Source organism: Odocoileus virginianus, chromosome 15 (assembly GCF_023699985.2).
Source record: "Odocoileus virginianus isolate 20LAN1187 ecotype Illinois chromosome 15, Ovbor_1.2, whole genome shotgun sequence".
Taxonomy (NCBI): domain Eukaryota; kingdom Metazoa; phylum Chordata; class Mammalia; order Artiodactyla; family Cervidae; genus Odocoileus; species Odocoileus virginianus.
In genome coordinates this window covers 60,677,839-60,701,143 of record NC_069688.1, presented here as the reverse complement: position 1 = coordinate 60,701,143, position 23,305 = coordinate 60,677,839, and the positions used below count along the sequence as shown (strand labels likewise).

General features: G+C 38.9%; 1 protein-coding gene across 1 annotated transcript in view; it reads right to left on the bottom strand.

Moving 5' to 3' along the window:
• CNGB3 (cyclic nucleotide gated channel subunit beta 3) overlaps window positions 1–23,305 on the bottom strand; it is a 175,689-nt gene that overhangs the window by 57,733 nt on the left and 94,651 nt on the right. Inside the window, exons 7-10 of the mRNA XM_070477432.1 lie at window positions 23,255–23,305; window positions 17,857–17,943; window positions 14,091–14,155; window positions 13,234–13,356 (exon numbers count right to left, since the gene is read on the bottom strand). Of these exons, the coding sequence (XP_070333533.1) occupies window positions 13,234–13,356; window positions 14,091–14,155; window positions 17,857–17,943; window positions 23,255–23,305 (326 nt within the window). The remainder of the gene's footprint in view (window positions 1–13,233; window positions 13,357–14,090; window positions 14,156–17,856; window positions 17,944–23,254) is intronic.

Below are 23,305 nucleotides of genomic sequence, written 5' to 3'. Positions count from 1 at the left end.
TACTGTAGTGAACTGGATATCAAAGAGAACCACCTTGAAGAAGTATGGAATTAATTTTATGGATTGCATTTTAATTTTCAACTCCAGCTTATAATTTCCCATTACCTGACTTAGTGTGATCACAAGTCCTGGACCTGTGGGTCTCTGAATTAAAGGAAATTTATTGACCCCAGTACAACCCATGAGTGGGACATGGACCAGATTCTCTCCCTACATGGCCAGCTCCAACTGTTGGGATTACTATGCCCTACAAAGTCCCTCTAGTATTGAGAGGAACAAACACAGGAATTGCTTTCTCTTATTTTCTTATTTACAGATGTTAGACAATAACAAGTGTAAAACTTAGGCATTGATTTTCCAAATCTGAAGGGTCAGCCTTGAACCATTTTTTTTTCACAATGAAAAAGTCTGCTGTGTTAATTGGAAGTTTTCTGCCCTGATGCTTTGTGGTTTACCTTGAAATTCTTTTCTCAGTCATGTCTTATATCCAGGCATGCACAACCAATGGTAAGAATGTAATTTAATTAGATGGCATCATATCGATCTTCCAGGATTAGCTTAATTAGTCAAGTGTGTCCACCTCTAATATTTACAGTCTGGGCAGATAGATCTTTTCAAGGAGATTCTGTCTGGCTGATTTAATACATGAGCTATCTTATAGGCTATATATATATATATATAGCCTCAAGTTAAAGCAGTAAGGCAGAATTTGACATAAAACCATAAAAAATCATTTTGTATGAAAATAGAACTTTTTCCTCTGTGAAACAAATGCAACATGAAACTTCCCCCCAATATTTTGAGGAGCTACCCTGCATCTGACGTAAGGAGCAGTGGCTGTGCTTTGCTGGAGCAGCCGTCAAGAGAGACCTCATGTCCAAGGTAAGAGAAACCCAAGACGGTAGGCACTGAGAGAGGGGATCAGAGGGCAGACAGACTGAAACTACAATCACAGACAACTAGCCAATCTGATCACACGGACCATAGCCTTGTCTAACTCAGTGAAACTAAGCCATGCCGTGTGGGGCCACCCAAGATGGTGGAGAGGTCTGACAGAATGTGGTCCCCTGGAGAAGGAAATGGCAAACCACTTCAGTATTCTTGCCTTGAGAACCCCATGAACAGTATGAAAAGGCAAAAACATAGGACACTGAAGATGAGCTCCCCAGGTTGGTAAGTGCCCAATATGCTACTGGAGATCAGTGGAGAAATAACCCCAGAAAGAATGAAGGGATGGAGCCAAAGCAAAAACAACACCCAGTTGTGAATGGGACTGGTGATGGAAGCAAGGTCCGATGCTGTAAGAGCAATATTGCGAGGAACCTGGAATGTTAGATCCATGAACCAAGGCAAATTGGAAGTGGTCAAACAGGAGATGACAAGAGCGAACACTGACATTCTAGGAATCAGTGAACTAAGATGGACTGGAATGGGTGAATTTAACTCAGATGACCATTATATCTACTACTGTGGGCAGGAATCCCTTAGAAGAAATGGAGTAGCCATCATAGTCAACAAAAGAGCCTGAGATGCAGAACTTTGGATGCAATCTCACAAATGACAGAATGATCTCAGTTCATTTCCAAGGTAAACCATTCAATATCACGGTGATCCAAGTCTATACCCCGACCAGTAACTCTGAAGAAGCTGAAGTTGAATGGTTCTATGAAGACCTACAAAACCTTTTAGAACTAACACCCCAAAAAGATGTCCTTTTCATTATATGGGACTGGAATGCAAAAGTAGGAAGTCAAGAAACACCTGGAGGGACCTAACAGAAGAAGAAGATATTAAGAAGAGGTGACAAGAATACAGAGAATAACTGTACAAAAAAGATCTTCCTGACCCAGATAATCATGGTGGTGTGATCACTCATCTAGAGCCAGACATCCTGGAATGTGAACTCAAGTGGGCCTTAGGAAGCATCACTATGAACAAAGCTAGTAGAGGTGATGGAATTCCAGTTGAGCTATTTCAAATCCTGAAAGATGATGTCGTGAAAGTGCTGCATTCAATATGCCAACAAATTTGGAAAACTCAGCAGTGGCCACAGGACTGGAAAAGGTCAGTTTTTATTCCAATCCCAAAGAAAGGCAATGCCAAAGAATACTCAAACTACTGCACAATTGTACTCATCTCACACGCTAGTAAAGTAATGCTTAAAATTCTCCAAGCCAGGCTTCAGCAATATGTGAACCGTGAATTTCCAGATGTTCAAGCTGGTTTTAGAAAAGGCAGAGAAACCAGAGATCAAATTGCCAACATCTGCTGGATCATTGAAAAAGCAAGAGAGTTCCATAAAAACATCTACTTCTGCTTTATTGACTATGTCAAAGCCTTTGACTGTGTGGATCACAATAAACTGTGGAAAATTCTGAAAGAGATGGGAATACCAGACCACCTGACCTGCCTCTTGAGAAACCTGTATGTAGGTCAGGAAGCAACAGTTAGAACTGGACATGGAACAACAGACTGGCTCCCAATAGGAAAAGGAGTACGTCAAGGCTGTATATTGTCACCCTGCTTATTTAACTTATATGCAGAGTACATCATGAGAAACGCTGGGCTGGAAGAAGCACAAGCTGGAATCAAGATTGCTGGGAGAAATATAAAAAACCTCAGATATGCAGATGACACCACCCTTATGGCAGAAAGTGAAGAACTAAAGAGCCTTTTGATGAAAGTGAAAGAGGAGAGTGAAAAAGTTGGCTTAAAGCTCAACATTCAGAAAACTAAGATCATGGCATCTGGTCCCATCACTTCATGGGAAATAGATGGGGAAACAGTGGAAACAGTGGCTAACTTTATATTTCTGGGCTCCAAAATCACTGCAGATGGTGACTGCAGCCATGAAATTAAGACGCTTACTCCTTGGAAGAAAAGTTATGACCAACCTAGACAGAATATTAAAAAGCGGAGACATTACTTTGCCAACAAAGGTCCGTCTAATCAAGGCTGTGGTTCTTCCAGTCATGTATGGATGTGAGAGTTGGACTAAAAATAAAGCTGAGTGCCGAGGAACTGTTGCTTTTGAACTGTGGTGTTGGAGAAGACTCTTGAGAGTCCCTTGGACTGCAAGGAGATCCAAACAGTCCATCCTAAAGGAAATCAGTCCTGGGTGTTCGTTGGAAGAACTGATGTTGAAGCTGAAACTCCAATACTTTGGCCACCTGATGTGAAGAGCTGACTCATCTGAAAAGACCCTGATGCTGGGAAAGATTGAGGGCAGGAGGAGAAGGGCAAGACAGAGGATGAGATGGTTGCATGGCATCACTGACTCAATGGACATGGATTTGAGTAAACTCCAGGAGTTGGTGATGGGGGGAGGCCTGGTCTGCTGAGGTTCATGGTGTTGCAAAGAGTCGGACACAACTGAATGACTGAACTGAACTGAATTGAAATGATTTCAAACAAGCAGAAAAAACTGAAAGAATTTCACATTGAACACCCATGTATTCACAACATAGATTCTATTAATATTATGAACATTTTACTTTACCTTCTTTGTCACATGTTTCTCCACTTTCCATCCATCAACCCATCTTATTTTTGGATGCATTTCAAAGTAATTTGCAGTACTTCAGTACTTCAGTATATAAAATACAGTATTTCAGAATATATATGTATGTATATATATGTGTGTGTGTGTGTGTGTGTGTGTGTGTGTGTATGTATTACTACAGTTCTGTACTGCTGTAGTTATTAAAAAAAAATCTGAACATACCTTGAAAGCACAAATCTTAAGTATACCATTTGACACTATCTGATGAATTCTGAGATATCCATACACCTGTGTAACTCAGAAACCCATCAAGTCAGAGAACATTTCCATCACTCCAGAGAGTTCTCTCATTCCTTTTCCCCAGTCAATTCCTGCCCCCAGGGGCAGCTATTGTTTCTGACGAGCTTTGCCTGCTTTAGAATTTCACACAAATGAAATCACACATGTGTACACAGTTGTGTAAAATTTTTTCACTGAGAATAATGTTTTTGAGATTTAGCTGGGTTTTTGTGTGTTTATTCATTTTTATTTGCTAAGCATTATCCCTTGCAACACTACGGCACAGTATGTTTATCCATCTTCCTGTGGATGAACACCTAGACTGTTTCAAGTTTTTGGTTCTCATGAATAGACATTCTATGAATATACTTACATAAGTTCTTTCATAGACATATATTTTCAGTTCTCTTGGGCAAATATTTAGGGTTGGGATTTTTGTTTTTAAGGTAGGTGCTATATTTAGTTATAAAACAAACTGTCAGATTCTATCCCTCCAACAGTGTATGAGATTTCCAGTTGCTTTATATGTTTAACCCAAGAATATGAAGTTTTAAAAATTTCAGCCAATGTGGTGGATGTGTAGTGGGACATTCAACTTTTAAAAATACCCAGTTCAATACTTTATGAGTGGACCTTTTAACTACCTCAACCTATCTTAGTTCCAGTTCCAGATTTCTGTAAATTTATCACTGAAGACTCTGAATCTGGAGGAGAACATTAGGAGTCTAGTCTCATTAGAAGATAAATGCCTCAAAAACAGGTATGACAAATAGGAGCTTAATAATATTTGCTAAATGCTGTGAAAGAATAAGTGAAAGGTCATGCAAACCCGAGACTGAAGAACATGGGAAGGCTGTATCTGTGACTACATCCGTGTAATCCCCATGTAGACGCCTCCTTGTCACGCCACCAGCTGCCATTCATCTCCCTTCTGGTCTGCCGATCTGGTGCTCTGGAGTGGCTTTGATGTATCTAAAGGAAGTCTAAATGTCTAGTGTAAAGACCATTCTTTCTTTTTCTACTAGTGTCTGAACTGAAGTATCTAGGGGACCCTGACTTAATAACTTCGTTTACTCTTGTCTCATCTTCCTCGTGTACACAGTGAAGGGAGTAAGTTATCCTAAATTTCCCAAGCGCTAAAGTATGGACATTCTGACTCCTTCTTCACCCCATCTAGAGTTATGATTCCCATGACAAACTTGCTTGCTCTTTCACTCATTCATTTGATGATTTATGTGTCGGGGGTTGAGGTTAGGGATTTGTTAAGAGGTTTGTGCACATTGGGAAATTTGTATCAGAAAATAAATAAATTTAGGTTTATATGGATAGAGGGAGATTGGGCACATTTCTGGATACCAAATAACTGGAGGAAAGAATGGAAAACCACTCTACTGTTCTTGCCTGGAGAACCCCATGGACAGTATGAAAAGGCAGAAAGACATGACACCAGAAGATAAGCCCCCAGATTGGAAGGTGTCCAGTGTGCTATGGAGGTAGAGTGGAGGGAAATCACTAATAGCTCCAGAAAAAATGAAACAGCTGAGCCAAGGTTGAAATGATGTTCAGTTGTGGATGTGTCTTGTGGTGAAAGTAAAGTCTGATGCTGTAAAGAGCATTGCATGAGAACCTGAAATGTAAATCCATGTAAATCCATTTACATGTAAGTCCATTTACATGTAAATATATGTAAATTCATGGCTGATTCATGTCAATGTATGACAAAAACCACTACAATATTGTAAAGTAATTAGCCTCCAACTAATAAAAATAAATGAAAAAAAAAAAAAGAAAGACAAGAAAAAAAAAAGAACCTGAAATGTTAGGTCCATGAAGCAAGGTCAAGGACATGGTCAAGCAAGAGATGGCAAGAGTGAACACTGACATCTTAAGAATCAGGGAACTAAAGTGGACAGGAGTGGGCAAATTTAATTCAGATGACCATGGTATCTACTACTGTGGGCAAGAATCCCTTAGAAGAAATGGAGTAGCCCTCATAGTCAACAAGAATCCAAAAATGCAGTACTTGGGTGCAACCTCAAAAATGACAGAAAGATGTTGGCTTATTTCCAAGGCAAACAATTCAGCATCACTGTAATCCAAGTCTCTGCCTGTACCACAAATTTCAAAGAAGCTGAAGTTGACTGATTCTATGTAGATCAATGAGACCGAACACCAAAGAAAGATGTCCTTTTCATCATAGAGGATTGAAATGCAAAAGTAGGAAGTCAAGAAACACCTGGAGTAACAGGCAAATTTGGCCTTGGGGTACAAAATGAAGTAGGGCAAAGGCTAACAGTTTTACCAAGAGAACACATTGATTATAGCAAACACCCTCTTCCAACAACACATGAGATGACTACACACAGACATCACCAAGTGGTCAGTACAAAAATCAGATTGATTATATTCTTTGCAGCCAAAGATGGAGAAGCTCTATACAGTCAGAAAAAACAAGACCGGGAGCTGACTGTGGCTCAGATCATGAACTCCTTATTGCAAAATTCAGGCTTAAATTGAAGAAAGTAGGGGAAGCCACTAGGCCATTTAGGTATGACCTAAATCAAATTTCTTATGATTATACAGTGGAGATGATGAATAAATTTAAGGGATTAGATCTGGGGGACAGTATGTCTGAAGAACTATGGACAGAGGTTCATAACACAGTAGAGGGGGCAGGGATCAAAACCAACCCCAAGGAAAAGAAATGCAAGAAGGCCGAGTAGTTGTCTGAGGAAAAGGAGAGGAAAGTGAAGTTGCTCAGTCCTGTCCAACTCTTTGTGACCCCATGGACTGCAGCCTACCAGGCTCCTCCCTCCATGGGATTCTCCAGGCAAGAATACTGGAGTGAGTTGCCATTTCCTTCTCCAGGGGATCTTCCCAACTCAGGGATTGAACCCGGGTCTCCCACATTGCTGGTGGACACTTTACCCTCTACGCCACCAGGGAAGCCCTCAGAAGTTGTCTGAGGAGGCTTTACAAATAGATGAGAAAAGAAAAGAAGCAAAAGGCAAGGGAGAAAGGCAAGATATACCCAACTGAATGCAGAGTTCCAGAAAATAGCAAAGATAGAAAAGAAAGCCTTCTCAAATTAACACGGCAAAGAAATAGAGGAAAACAATAGAATGGGAAGGACTAGAGATTTCTTCAAGAAGACTGGAGATATCTAGGGAACATTCCATGCAAGAATGGGCATGATAAAGGGCAGAAACAGTAAGGCCCTAACAGAAGCAGAAGAGATTAATAAGAGGTGGCAAGAATACACAGATCTATACAAAAAAGGTCTTAATATCCTGGATAACCATGATGGTGTGGTCACTCACCTACAGCCAGATATCCTGGATTGTAAAGTCAAGTGGGCCTTAGGAAGTATTACTATGAACAAAGCTAGTGAACGTGATGGAATTCCAGCTGAACTATTTAAAATTCTAAAAGATGATGTTGTTAAAGTGCTGCACTCAAATATGCAAGCAAATTTGGAAAACTCAGCAGTGGTCATTGGACTATAAAAGGTCAGTTTTCATTCTAATCCCAAAGAAGGGAAGTGCCGAAGAATGTTCAAACTACCGTATAATTGTGTTCATTCCACACCCTAGCAAGATAATGCTCGAAATCCTTCAAACTAGGCTTCAGCAGTACATAAACTGAGAACTTCCAGGTGTAGAAGCTGACTTTAGAAAGGGAGAGGAACTAGAGATCAAATTGCCAACATTCATTTGATCATAGAGAAAGCAAGGGAATTCCAGAAAAACATCTACTTCTGCTCTATTGATGATATTAAAGGCTTTGACTGTGTGGATCACAGAAAATCGTGGAAAATTCTTAAAGAGATGGGAGTATCAGATCACCTTGCAGATGTGCTGAGGAATCTGCATGCAGATAAGAACAGTTAGAAGTGGACATAGAACAATAGAGTAGCTCAAAATCGAGAAAGGAGTAAGTCAAGGCTGCATTTTGTCACCCCTGCTTGTTTAACTTGTATGCAGAGTACATCAAGTGAAATACTCCATTGGAGGAATCACAAGCTGGAATCAAGATTGCCAGGAGGAATATCAACAACCTCAAATATGCCGATGATACTACTCTAATGGGAGAAAATGAAGAGGAACTAAAGAATCTCTTGATGAGGATGAAAGAGGAGAGGGAAAAAACTGGCTTAGACCTGGTGTCTGGTCCCATCACCTCATGGTAAATGAAAAGGAAAAAAGTGGAAATGGTGACAAACTTTATTTTCTTGGGCTCCAAAATCACTGTGGATGGTGGCTGCAGCATGAAATTAAAACATACTTGCTCCTTGGAAAGAAAGCTATGACAAATCTTGACAGCACCTTGAAAAGCAGAGATATCATTTTGCTGACAAAGGTCCTTACAACTAAAGCTATGGTTTTTCCAGTACTTATGTACAGATGTGAGGGCTGGACCACAAAGAAGGCTGAGCACTGAAGAACTAAGCTTTCAAACTGCATTGTTGGAGAAGATTTTTGAGAATCCCTTAGACAGCAAGGAGATCAAACCAGGTAACCCTACAGAAAATCACTCCTGAATATTTATTGGAAGGACAGATGCTAAAGCTCCAATACTTTGGCCACCTGATGTGAAGTGCCAACTCATTGGAAAAGACCCCCATGCTGGGAAAGACTGAAGGCAGGAGAAGAAGGGGCAGACAGAGGATGAGGTGCTTGGATAACATCACTCCAAGCAAACTCCAGGAGACAGTGAAGGACACGGGAAGCCTGGCGTGCTGCAGTCTATGTGGTCATAGAGTTGGACATGACTTAGGAACAGCAACAAGTTAGGTTTTGATTTTGAGCTAAGTAAGTCCTTTTCTGCTTTGTCATATTTCACAGTCGGATGAAGGATGCCATGTATTTAGTATAAATGAAAATAACCTCTTGTCTTCCACTGAAATGAACAAATGTTGTTATTTTGATGAAGATTAATAGAATAGCAATAAATGCCTCTTATTTTAAATGTTCACAGTGCTTCACTCATAGCCTACAGTTGTTGCATAATTCTACCTAGGACAAGGTTCACAAGTCCAGTGATCTCATAAGCAACCTCCAAATTATATGTCATCAGGAGCCATCACAAGGATTAACTAAAAAAAGACTTTACACTTTTGAGGTCAAAGAGTAACATGAAGTAAGAGAAGAGGCAGGTGCTACTTCAAAACTGTGGGAAGTGTTAAGAGTATTAACAACTGCCATTTACAAATTATTTATTATCATTTTATTTGCTTGTGCCAAGTCTCAGTCAAGGGATGTGGGATCTAGTTCGCCTACTAGGGATCAAATCCAGGCCCCTGCATTGGAGTGCAGAGTCTTAGCCCCTGTGTAAACTCTGGGAGATGGCGAGGGACAAGGAGGCCTGGCATGCTGCAGACCACGGGGTTGTAAGAGTTGGACTCAACTAGGTGACTAAACAAAAGCAAGAACGAATTATTTATATACACACACACATAAATAAAACAGCGCACACACATCTGCTACTTTCAAAGGCATTTTCTTTGTAAGGATGTGTCCCTGACACTTGCTAAGAGGATTATTGGACTTCCCCTGGTGGCTCAGCTGGTAAAGAATCCGCCTGCAGTGCGGAGACCTGGGTTTGATCCCGGGGTTGGGAAGATCCCCTGGAGAAGGGAAAGGCTACCCACTCCAGGATTCTGGTCTGGAGAATTCTGTGGACTGTAGAGTTCATGGGGTTACAAAGAATCAGACACGACTGAGCGACTTTCACTTTCAAGAGGATTATCAGAGCTTGGTTTTGGGTGAGAACCCTCCTGTCTGAAGGAGCAGAGAATGGGTGCTGTTTGATAGCAGTGCTGAAAAATGGGTCGAAACTTGCTCTTTGGGTTAGAAAATGTCACTTTTTTGTAATCTATCATGAATGATTAAGAAGAATGAGTGGCTTGTTTTTCCAAAGAGAAAATGCAGGTGGCCTATAGACACATGAAAAGACGCTCAATATTGCTAACCATCAAGGAAATGTAAATCAAAATCACAATGAGATATCACCTCATACCTCTTAGAATTTCTATCATCAAAAAGAACAAAAATAACAAACATTGGCAAGGATGTGGAGAAAAGGGAATCCTTGTACTTTACTGGTAGTAGTGTAAATTGGTATAGCTGCTGTGGAAAAATAATATGGAGGTTTCTCAAAAAAACTGAAAATAGAACTATCATATGACCCAGCAATTCCATTCCTGGGCATATATCCAAAAAATCCACGAATCTGAAATGCACCCCAATGTTCATAGCAGTGTTGTTTACAACTGTCAAGATATGGAAGCAATCTAAGTGTCCATTAACAGATGACTGGTTAAAGATGGGCACATCTTCTTCATACAGACACAATGGAATACCAGCCAGCTATGACAGAGAACGAAATCTCGCCATTTGCAGCAACGTGGATGGACTTGGAGGGCATTATACTAAGTGAAATAGGTCAAAGACAAATATTGTATGATATCACTTATATGAGGAATCGAAAAAAATACAACAAACTAATGAATATAACAAAAAAGCAGCAGACTCACAGATATAGAGAACAAACCAGGGGTTACCAGTGGTGTGAAGGAGGGAAGGAGGGGAAATATGGGGACAGGGAATTGAGAAGTACAAACTATTACATATAAAATAAGCTATAAGAATATATCATACAATGTGGGGCATATATCAATATTTTACAATAACTATAAATGGAGCACAACCTTTAAAAATTATGACTCACTGTATTGTACATCTATAACTTACATAATATTGTACACAACTATAAAAATAAAAATTTTTGTAAAAGGATGAATAGCTTCTAACTCTTGGGTACAAGGTTCCATTTATATCTGCTGAGTCAAGCTTATTAGTGAGGTTCTCAAATCTTTTATCTTCACTGTCTTTGGTGCTTGATCAGCCAATAGTTGTATGTTGATGTCACAGACTTTGATGGTGTGTTTGTCAGTTTCTCTTCCTTCTAGTAATTTTTGCTCTGCAAGTTTCTTTTACTCATAGTAACTATTTTGCATTAGGTGCATTACACATTTAGAACTGGGAAATACTGATGGTGAATAGAAACTATTACCATTATATGGTGGCTTAATTTTTCCCTACAATAGTTTTTATTTTGAAGTTATTTTGACTGATATAATTTGGTAATCTCTTTCAGCTGGTGAATTTAGTCCATACTAACTTATTCTGCTTACTGATATATTTTAAATTGTTTTAGCATCTCACCATTTTTTTTTCTTCTACTGATTAAGAAGTTATCCTCTCTATTTCTGTTCTTTAGTGATAATCTTACCACTCAACTACAGCTTCAGTACACACAATTTTTCTTTAGACTTTGGAGATTACTTTTACTTTCTAAACAATTTAGCAATCATTGGGAATTGTTATAATATAGTTTATATAGAAATGTGTCTTATAACACATAATTACAATAACTAATACAACAAACATTTCAAGTAGGTTATCTTCTTGTATTTTAGTGAGAGGGCACTTTGAATATCTGGTCTACACTATAGCTGGAATTAGATGTCTAAAATATTAGCACACTTTAGCTTTAGCTTCTTCTGGGTTGAAGCTGAGGTTTCTTTCTTCTTATTATAATAATACAAATTTAATCACCCCTTCCTTTTTTCTTTCCTCTCTCTCTCTTTCATACACTCAGTATATGTTAGGTATTTAAAGAGGGTGAGAAGGAAGAGAGAGAAAGAGTGAAGAAACTTCCTTCCTGTCTTCTCTAAGACCTAACACATACTGAATGTGTGTTATATACTTAATATTCTAAGCACTGGGAGAAGACATATTCTCTAAAAATGCTGCAGAGAGGCATCTGGGTATGAAGAGATAAATAGCTCTCCTTTTTCTAGATGGCAGAAATTTTTCTAATTTGAGTTAAACAGTAATCAGACTCATGCATCTGATGATATTGAATTATATACTTTTATACCATATTTAATACAGTTGGTATCTTACTCAGTTTTCTATATAGTTATATTAAGCTGAATACATATATATTTTCTAAAGGAAATTACTTATAGATTTGGTTATAAACTTTCTTCTGTTGCTGTGTGTGTGTGTGTGTGTGTGTGTATGTAGTTTCCCAATCAGTGGGCCCTAGGACTTTAAATTTTTAAAATTAGTTCTGGCTAAAAGTTCAAAAAATGTTGTTACAACCCCTCATTCAGATCCTGCTCACTCTGGCTGGTGTGTAATTCCGTGAGGTATCTTTCCTCCCTCCTATAATTGCTTTCCTTCCCAAGGTTGCTGTGAGTTGCCCTTCAAAGTCATGCTGGGACCCGCTATTTTCCAATAAGGACATTGCCGTACAATATGCTCAAACTCATTTCACTGGGGCAGAAAGTCAGTGGCGTCTGCTTTATGCCAGGCCTTTATATCTACCAAAAATTTCACTATTAAATAACTGAGCTGCCATTATTGAGTCGTGATTCTACTGCACTAAAATTTTCAGATAATCTCTTTTAATCTTGGAGTACTTGCACGTCTAATCATCAAGTTTGGTTTATGATCCTTGTTTAAACTTTATCCTTAGTTTAGTTTATGATCTGTAAGCGTTTAATTGAGTTAGTGCTTATAGCTGACTCATAACCCATAAAACCCTTCGGTGGTAAACTAATTAGTCATTGCACATGCCCTCTAAATAATTAACATGGTTCATTACTAACATCAGCACTGGAGTTATTAAAAGTTACCTTACCACTCCGTTATCTACAGCAGAGGCTTTCCAACTTTTCTGATCTTGATCCAGAGTAATAAATGAATTTTACAGGTCAACTCAGGACACACACACATGCGCACACACGCACATGCATGCACACACATGCACACACACATGTATACACACATGTGCACACACGTGCACACACACTCACGTGCACACACCCACACACACACACCCCTACTAGGAATGACAGACTGATATTTTCTGTTCTGTCATCCTCTATCCTACCCTCTTTCACTCAAAAACATACTGACTTACTGAAGAGTTTTTACTGTCCATTAATGGATTGTGATTTACAGTTTCAAAAACACTGGCTTAGGAAAACTTCCACCGGAACAGAAAGTTAAGAAGAGTCAGTAAGAGCTTGCTTCAGAACGAAGACTTGCCCTGCGCGCAGACGCAGAGGGCAGACCCGTGAACACAGGAGGGAAGGAGAGGCGGGGGCGCGCTGAGAGAGCGGCGCTGAAATACAGACGTTACCGTGCGCACAGCACCTGTCACCAGCTCCTGGGAGGGAGCTGCGTAGCAAGGGCGCTCAGCCTGGTGCTCCGCGATGACCTGGGGCTGGGATGAGGCTGGATGGGGGGAGGCTCAAGAGGGCGCGGTTAGACGTATACTGACGGCTGATTCAACCAGCAGAACCAACCCAATGTTGTAAAGCAACCATCCTCCGATCAAAAGTAAAAAAAAAAAAAAAAAAAAAAATAAAAACTCACTTGTTTCCCTCACCATCGTACACCCATCTGGTACTTCCAATTCCTTCATAGTTTGAAGCCCAATAATACATGCAAGCATTAATGTGCAGCGTAAACAGCAAGTATCCAGTTGTTCGAATTACTCTGTCAACGAGAAGAAGTGCAAAGCGAGGCGCGTGTTGTTTCTGGAATACAGCCTATTTTAACATTTTCTTTTTCTTAAAGTCTCTGCGGAACCTCCTTGCTTTACATTTGTGAACTGCTAGCTCTCATTGGTACAGTATACAATGATGGTGCCATCGCGTGTTTTCTGACTTCAGTGTCTTGACTGGGACTGACAGAGTGGGGGAAAAAAGCTCTTCTCTCCTCACAGATGGCATGAGTCAGTTCCCTGAGACACATGTCTCCAGGGTCACCTCTCCAGTCTGAGTTCATAACATACACCATGCGGATTTCACTGCATATCTCCAAAAAGCTCGTGGGACTTCATGCTACAATTGACTGACTAGAGGTCTCTGGGCAAGTTAAGTTCAGAATAGCAAACGAATGAAAATTCAGATTGGAATCAATTGTCATGAGAGAGGTGCAAAGTCAACTTGTAAAAGAACACATTTCTCTCTCCTTGTTCCGATGGAAGCAGGTAATATGTCCTCTTTTTGGTCAGGTACGCTTCTAAATCTAATATAATTTTCATACTTTCATCTCACTCTGAAATGTTCAGATCTGTTTTAGAACGCAACCCAATATTCTACATAGCCCCAAATCTGAGATTATTCATTACTCTCTTGCAGGGAGGCCATATTCTTACCCAATTCTGTCTAAAATGTCAAAGCATTACATTCTCTTCCAGCCCCAAAGTACACTGAGTTATACTTTACCTGTAGATGTATGCCTTGTTCATTATAGACTCCAGGTGATGGTTAAACTCAAAAAATGAAGTGTACTGTGTAGGAAACAAGTAAAGAATCCAGAAGTGTGTTAGTCTTAAATACATCTCATATTTAAATAAAACAATATAAATTAGACTTTATTTGCTACTGAAAATAAGTATATAAAATAGACTTTATTTGCTACTGAAAATACTTATATTCATGTCTTAAACAAAAACTAAGGTCTGTTTAATGGTATTTTCCTCTGGGCAGTGGATTTTAGCCAATTGCCAAACTTAAAGAGCTTCTTGCTTTTTTTCATTTCTATTCTCTAGTTATGTCTTATTTGTAATGCTTTTAGAAAATCAAGCTTAACAACATTTCTTTCTTTTTTTCCTTTTAAAGCATATAGTGGAATTTTATTTTACAATAATTGAAAATCACACCTCCCCTCAAAACATAAGTAAAATAGGAGAAGAATAAAAAAATACATTGAAGTCACAACAAGTGTTAAGTCCTGTTGCTCAACACTGGCATTACATATAAGCAAGTTGCTTTAAATGTGTATTTATTTCACCAAAACTTAAAGTCCAGTAAATATTAGGATTGGTTATCTATTCTTGACATTGTTCAAAGGTACAGTGAGTTTAGATGCATCTCAGCAGGTGCTATTTGCCTCAAGGTTTTCTTCTGCTTACACCCACTTCTATCTCAGCAGATACTCCCGACATGCAGCCCCTACTTTCTCTTTTTAATTTATAGGCTGTAAAATGCAAGAGCATGAAATCCAGAGTTGAACACCACTCTCCTCTCTTCCATTTATTAGCTGTGTGACCTTGGAAAAGTCACTTAATATTTCTGTATTTTAGTTTCCTCATCTGTAAAATGAGGACATCAGAGAACATGACTCCAGTGGAGGTTGCATGCTTACATGAGTTCATGCATTTAATCATATAATATGCTTAGACTCATAGGACCTTACAGATTGGAAGGGCTATGAGAGATTATTAAGTTCAAAGAGTATTTGGCTCAAAATTTCATCTAATGCAGGTGTGACTATAATAGAACATTTGGGAATTAGAAAACAGGTGTAATAGCAATGACCACTAAACTAGGAATATGCACAAATGATTTGTTTTTCTAGAATTCCTGAGGAGGAAACATCCATTCAGCACTCCGATTAAGACAATTTCCATTTGTGGTAACTTGTTTATTGTGCTCTTGATAAAAGCTTGCACAAAGACACATTTTAAAATTTTGCTTAAGTGTTCACTGTAGAGGAAATTTATATTCTTAATTTGTTTTTTCATATATACTTTGAAGGTAGACAAATGATATTTTCCCTAGAGAACTGCACATTAAAACTACACACTTATGTGGAAATGACTGGACTGTGGGACTATGAAAAGAAGATTCATGTTGACTTTCAGGACTTCCTACACTTAAAAAATCTACTAAAGATAGTGAGCATTTGGACACTATAGGGATACAAAGGTGGGAGTGTGACGAGCTAGCATTTTATAAGATTTTATTATCATACCAAGCTCCCCAATTCACAGGAACCCAAGACTCTCTGCAAGTTGGTCATCTGAGTAGTAGGCTCCTGAAATGCCCATTCTACACTAGAAATTTTTTTTCCCATTTATTTTTATTAGTTGGAGCTAATTGCTTTACAATATTGGGTGGTTTTTGCCATACATTGACATGAATCAGCCATGGGTTTACATGTGTTCCCCATCCTGATTCCTCCTCCTGCCTCCCTCCCCATCCCATCCCTCTGGGTCTTCCCAGTGCACCAGCCCCGAGCACTTGTCTCATGCATCCAACCTGGGCTGGTGATCTGTTTCACCCTTGATAATATACATGTTTCAGTGCTGTTCTCTCAGAACATCCCACCCTTGCCTTTTCCCACAGAGTCTAAAAGTCTGTTCTGTACATCTGTGTCTCTTTTTCTGTTTTGCATATAGGGTTATTGTTACCATCTTTCTAAATTCCATATATATGCGTTAGTATACTGTATTGGTCTTTATCTTTCTGGCTTACTTCACTCTGTTCGACACTAGAAATTTATGGCGGATGGCCAGCCCACCAAGCTGTGAGGAACCGTTAAATTCTACTCAATGTAGACCCACACCCTGTGGTCAAAACAGAAGTTCCCAGAGCAGTCTTGAGTGTGTGAGAATATGGAGTTACGTCCCTTTTGATGTGGAAAAATCATGGACATGGAAAGAGAGCGTTTCAGCCGGAAGTTCACTCGCTCGTCTGATGATAGTAAAGAATTTGGAGTCCAAAAATATGCAATAGACGCCAGGTACTGCCGCTCAGCAGCTGCGTGTCTGGACAGAGTTTTTTACCCTGCTTATTCTCATTTTCATCTCCAGAAAGAGCTTGTTTGAAGGAATAAATGAGACAATGAATGAAAGTTTGACAAAGTAGGAAGCACGGAATATGGATTCAGCAGACAGCAGTTGCTGTTCTGTCAGGAGCCACTCGAGTCTCCAGGTTATGCCATCTTATCTCCCAAAGCCTCAGAGATGACCGCCCAGAACTGATAAAATCTGTGGCGTTCCTTTTAAGAAGGCTGTCTTTGGGCATGCAAGCTACTATTGCTATTATTAAAGATTTCTACAGAATTCCACATGCTGACTCTCAGACTCGTTTTAGGTACCTGATAAAGCTATGGGTTATAAAATATTTATATCTTAGAATCTTTATCCATAGGTAATTCTTTCATATAGTTCAAAAACAGTAGGAAATGTATACCTTCCAAGTCTCTTCTCCTATTCCTGCCCCGTGCCTGCCTGCTAAATCACTTCACTATTGGTAGAATCTTTGCAACCCCATGGACTGTAGCCCGCCAGACTCCTCTGTCCATGGGGTTCTCCAGGCAAGGATAGTGGAGTGGGTTTATGTGCCCTCTTCCAGGCGATCTTCCTGACCCAGGGATTGAATCTGCGTCTCTTAAGTCTCCTGCATTGGCAGGTAGGTTCTTTACCGCTAGGAAAGGAAGCCTCATTCTTGCCTTTATGCATCCTGATTTCCCCTCCAGCCTCAGTTAACCATTTTTATTAGATTTCTTTTTTTTTGGTAGTCGTCCACTGTTTACATAATACAGAAACATAGAATATATTCTCTTTCTGTTGCAAGACTTAACATTGTTCTAGAAACTGTTTTGTAACTAACTTTTTTCCCTTAACTTTGCTGTTTTATCTTGGAGGTCGTTCTCTACCAGTTCACAGAAAACTCCCTCTTCATTTTTGCATTACAAAGTCTTCTACTGTATAGATGTACTGCGATTTAACTATTTCCCTCTCAATGGCCATTTGAGCTCTAAGTATATAAATACTTTTGTTATGCAAAAGTGTTTGCATTTTTCTATAATTATAGAATATTAGATGAGTAAGATAGCTTAGCGGTCATCTCATCTGACACCCTCATTTTAAACCCAGTGTTCCAAGCATTCAGTGACTCTGTAATAAAAAGTGACAAGTGGAAAAGAATAGATTTATAAAATATTCATTTGTAATTATAGCTGTATTTAGAAACACAAAAGCATTCCTATTTTAAAAATACTTGTTTTGATATACAGACCCAGAACAACCAAGAGCAACTTCTATCATTAGAAATAAAGATTTTTCCCTTCATTCAGTTTTTAAAATTCATAGCATTGATGAGGGCAGAAAAATGGAGGACAGTGGAAACAATTGGGATATTTTAAATTACTTGAAGATTTCCATTATTATAAGAAGAAGACAATTAAATATAGTTATCTTACCTTTAGCATCCTATTTGTCCTAAATATTGGATTAAACCCAAAGAAGAGGTAGAAAACATCAAATGGCATTATTGATGCCATATCCAGCTGTTGGAAGAACATAGTCATAATTATGATGTAATTACATAAGTTTTTGGACATAAATTGACATATCAATGTATGTAAAAGTTAACTAGTCACTGTGAATTATTTGTTGTTTAATACAAAATTGCTTTCAATTAGATACACATGGTGTCACTGAAAGGTAAATCAACACCATGAAAATAAGAACACTATTTCATATCTTATGTCCAATGAATTTCATTTCCAACTTCATGCATCTGATCTTGCTAAGTTCAGGCATTGCATTTTCTGGAATTTTGTTGAGCTGTATCATGTATTTCAGAGCTACTGTTAGAATATATTTTAATAGTATTTTGAATTTGGGGTTTTTGGACTGAAGCTCAAGCTCATTCTTGATTTTATTTGAAACAATTGGACATTCATTGTAGTGATAGATTTTTATGTTTTAACCAGTTCTCCAGTGTTCAGGCTGGTTATATTGTTGGTGGTTCATCCAGATGTTTAAGTTCTTTCTACCACTCTCTCCTTTGGATCATATTCTTAACAATAAACAGCAGTGAGCTTATCTGTCAGAGACTGTCCAGGCTAATAGAGATGAGGGGAAAGAAATTGGTCCAATTTACAATTAATTATCAGTTCTGACGGGAGAAGGTATTGAAAGTACCATTATAGCTAAAAACATATTTTAAACATGTGATGTATTTAAATTATTCTGGCTTTATATTAGTTTGGTAATTGTGAAATGACAGCATCACACTTGCATACTTTCCTGATTTCAATGATAACAATAAAAAATCTTAAGATAATGATTCATTTTCACTCATCTTTGCTATCTTGAAAAATAGGGTACATTGAAGAAACATTTCATTTATTTAAGATAATTAACAGCAGTTAAGAATTTTCTGTAAGGCCACACATATGAAATGAAAAGTTGAAGTAATTAATTGTGTACTAGAATTTCAGAGCCTAGTGTTATTGAAAAGAAATGGAACTCTCAGTTTGAATCAACTGGATTGGTTACCATAAACAAATGATTTACTAGAAGTATTGGCTTAAAAATGCATAATATCATCAAACCCTATTGATTTTATACTATGGATACTGGACCTCATGACAAGTTGAGAGGTGTACAGAGAGTTACAATAATAATGTCTTATAAATGAGGAAGCAGGACCATGGAATTGATGATTTGTCTAGGGCTATTTCAACACCCAATTGCTGGAAGGCCCATTTGACTTTTCTATGCAGACAGTTAATAAGTTGTGTTTGATATTAATATATTTGCACGGATTTGTGTAGATATAGATGATTTATTCTCACTGAATTGTAGAAAACTGAGTTAAGTAATGACCAACACTGTACTCTGTACAAGGAACTTTGCAAAGAACGTTGGAGTTAAGATATTGTTTCTGTCCACAACAAATTAACAGTCTAATGATAGGATAAACAAGCACAAAAATAGGCATAATACAATGCCATAAGACATGTATTATATGTCCACCTGCAATGCAGGAGACCCTGGTTCGATTCCCAGGTTGGGAAGATCCTGTGGAGAAGGGACAGGTTACCCACTTCAGTATTCTTGGGCTCCCCTGGTGGCTCAGCTGGTAAAGAATCCACCTGCAATGTGGGAGACCTGGGTTCGATCCCTGGGTTTGGAAGATCCCCTGGAGGAGGGAAAGGCTATCCACTCCAGTATTCTGGCCTGGAGAATTCCATGGACTGTATACTCCATGGGGGTTGCAAAGAGTCGGACACGACTGAGCGACTTTCACTTCACACATGACGTGTGGGATGTGCTAAGGAAATTCAAAAGAAATGACCTCAATTAAATGCGAAAGTTTACATTTAGAAACCCAAATTAAATATATGAGTTAATTTGCATTTATTCAAATTCAAGAAAGTGATTAAGAGTTTGAAATAAGCTTTGTAGCACTTTCAAAGAATATTAGTTCTCTTTGTAAAGTTCATCAAAGTAGTTTAGATCTTTTATGACTATGTCTAAGTATGTGGGAAATTTTTACAAAGAAAATTAGTTGGAGATGAAAACAGATTGAAAGAAATTGCAATCACCACAGACTGCCAATAGGGACAATCTGGCACCTAAACCTAGATCTGTATATTTTACAAAAGTTGAGGCCACTATAGTGTCCTTGAAATGGGAAGCTGGAGTTCCGTCATACAGATTGGGTAACCTTGGATTACCCTCAACTCTCTGCCTATTTCTCAGAGTTAGGATAAACAATAAAAGATAATAAAGTACCTTGTAAATAATTATTTGAAGAGGCACAGGAATCAGAGGTCATATTGCCAGCATTTGTTGGATCATGGAGAAAACAAGGGAGTTTCAGAAAAACATCTACTTCTGCCTCATTGACTATGCTAAAGCTTTTGGCTATGTGGATCACAGCAAACTGGAAAATTCTTAAAGAGATCCGAGTACCAGACCACCTTACAGTCTGCTGAAAAATGTGTGTATGGGTCAAGAAACAATGGTTAGAACTGGACATGGAACAAATGACTAGTTCAAACTGGGAAAGGAGTACAACAAGGCTGTATATTGTCACCCTGCTTATTTAACTTACACGCAGTGTTTTTGTTTAGTTGCTAAGTCGTGACTGACTCTTTTGTGACCCCATGGACTATAGCCTGCTCCTCTGCCCACGGGATTTTCCAGGCAAGAATACTTGAGTGGGTTGTCATTTTCTTCTCCAGGGGATCTTCCTGACCCAGGGATTGAACCCGCGTCTCCTGTATTACAGGTAGATTCTTTACTGCTGAGCCGCCAGGGAAGCCCACCATGTGAAATTCCAGGGTGGATGAATCACAAGTTAGAATCAAGTTTGCAGAGAGAAATATCAGCAGCTTCAGATATGCGGATGATACTACTCAGATGGCAGAAAGTCTAGAGGAACAAAAGAGCATCTTGATGAGGATGGAAGAGTGAAAAAGCTGGCCTGAAACTCAACATTGAAAGAAACAAAATGTGGTATCTGACCCCATCACTTCATGGTGAGTAGAAAGGGAAAGAATGGAAGTAGTGACAGATTTTATTTTCTTGGGCTCCAAAATCACTGCAGTGACAGCAGCCATGAAATTAAAAGACACTTGCTTTTTGGAAGGAAAGCTATGATGAATCTAGACAATGTGTCAAAAAGCAGAGACATCACTTTGCCAAAGAAAGTCCATAGAGTCAGAGCTATGGTTTTCCCAGTAGTCATGTACTGATGTGAAAGTTGGACCATGAAGCCTGAGCGCCAAAGAATTGATGCTTTTGGACTGTGGTTTTGGAGAGGACTCTTGAGAGTCCCTTAGAATGCAAGGAGATCAAACAGTCCATCCTAAAGGAAAATCAACACTGAATTTTCTTTGACGTAACTGTTGCTTAAGCTGAAACTCCAATATTTTGGCCACTTGATGCGAAGAACCAACTCATTGGAAAAGACTCTGATGCTGGGAAAGACTGAAGGCAGAAGGAGAAGGTGGCAGCAGATAATGAGATGGTTAGGCAGCATCACTCACTCAGTGAACATGAATTTGAGCAAGTTCCTGGAGACAGTGAGTAAGCCTGGTGTGCCACAGTCCACGGGGCTGCAGAGTTGGACATAACTTAGTGACTGAACAGCAACAGCAACAGATAATTACTGGTGAAAAAACTACATATGGGTGAAAAAATCATAGTATATAATTATTTGAAAAAAGGAAGGTGCCATGTTATCTATATAATTGCTTCTTTTTTTATTTGCTATATGCCATTTGAATAATTTCCAGAGATCTTATTTAAGAAATTTCTATTTTGTGTTGGAGTATAGTTGATTAACAATGCTGTGTGAATTTCAGGGGTACAACAAAATGATTCAATTATACATATCCATGCATGTTGTTGTTTAGTCACTAGGTCATGTCTGACTCTTTTGTGACCCCATGGATTGTAACCTGCCATCTTTCTCTGTCCATGAGATTTTCCAGATGAGAATACTGGAGTGGGTTGCCATTTCCTTCTCCGTGGGATTTTCTGACCCAGTGATCAAACCCGTGTCTCCTGCATTGGCTGGCAGATTCTTTACTGCTGAGTCACCAGGGAAACCCTGATGTATATGGACGTATACATGTAAATTGTATATTGAAAAGCAAAGACATTACTCTGCCGACAAAGGTTCGCATGGTCGAGACTATGGTCTTCCCAGTGGTCACATACAGTTGTGAGAGCTGAACTGTAAAGAAGGCAGAGCACCAAAGAATTGATGCCTTTGAACTGTGGTGCTGGAGAAGACATCTGAGAATCCCTTGGACTGCAAGATCAAACCAGTCAATCTTAAGGGAAATTAACCCTAAATATTCATTGGAAAGACTGATGCTGAAACCAAAGCTCCAGTTTTCTGGTCCCCTGATGCAAACAGCAGACTCATTGGAAAAGTCCCTGATGCTGGGAAAGATTGAGGGCAGAAGGAGAAGAGGGCATCAGAGGATGAGACGCTGGATGGCATGACTGATGCAATGGACATGAACTTGGGAAAACTTTGAGAGATGCAGCCTGGCATGCTGCAATCCATGGGGTCACAAAGAGCTGGACACGACTGGGCAACTGAACAACAGCAGCAATGTATATGTATGTGTATGTATGTGTATGTATGTATATGTATGTCTATGTATACATGTTAGTTGCTTAGTCGTGTCGGACTATTTGGGACCCCATGGACTGTAGCCTCTGTCTATGGAATTTTCCGGGCAAGAATACTGGACTGGTTGCCATTTCCTTCCTTCCTTCAGGGGATCTTCCTGACCCAGGGATCGAACCCAAGTCTCCTGCATTGCAGGCAGATTCTTCACCATCTGAGCCACCAGGGAAGCCTATGTATATGTATACTCTTTTTCAAATTCTTTTCCCCATTTAAGTTACTGCAGAATATTGAGCAGAGTTCCCTGTGTTATTTCATACCGTATTTTATGTTATATGAACAAGAATGAAATAGGCGTAGAAACAATTTTGTTGACTTCTACATCATCTTGCTACATGAATTGGAGGCTAAAATTCTGTATGGACAAGACAAAACACACTCCATATTCCTTTATTGATATTTAATAGAATTTAAATATGGCCACTCTGTTTTGTTTTGCTTAATAAAGACCCATAGTTTGAATTATACACTTGCACATACATGGAAGTATATTGTGTAATTATTGAGAAGAAGAAACTCAGCCTAATACAACTTCATCTGTATGAACTTTGTTAAACAGGCTGCAGTTTTGAAAGGAAGAAGTTTTTTTTGGTAGAAATTTGTGGATGGACTTAAATTCAAAACGATATTGGATTTTGGAGTTGTAAGTCACCTACCTGAAATTTTTTAGAATTCCTGTAGTGTCTCTTTAGTTCATTTGAATCCAC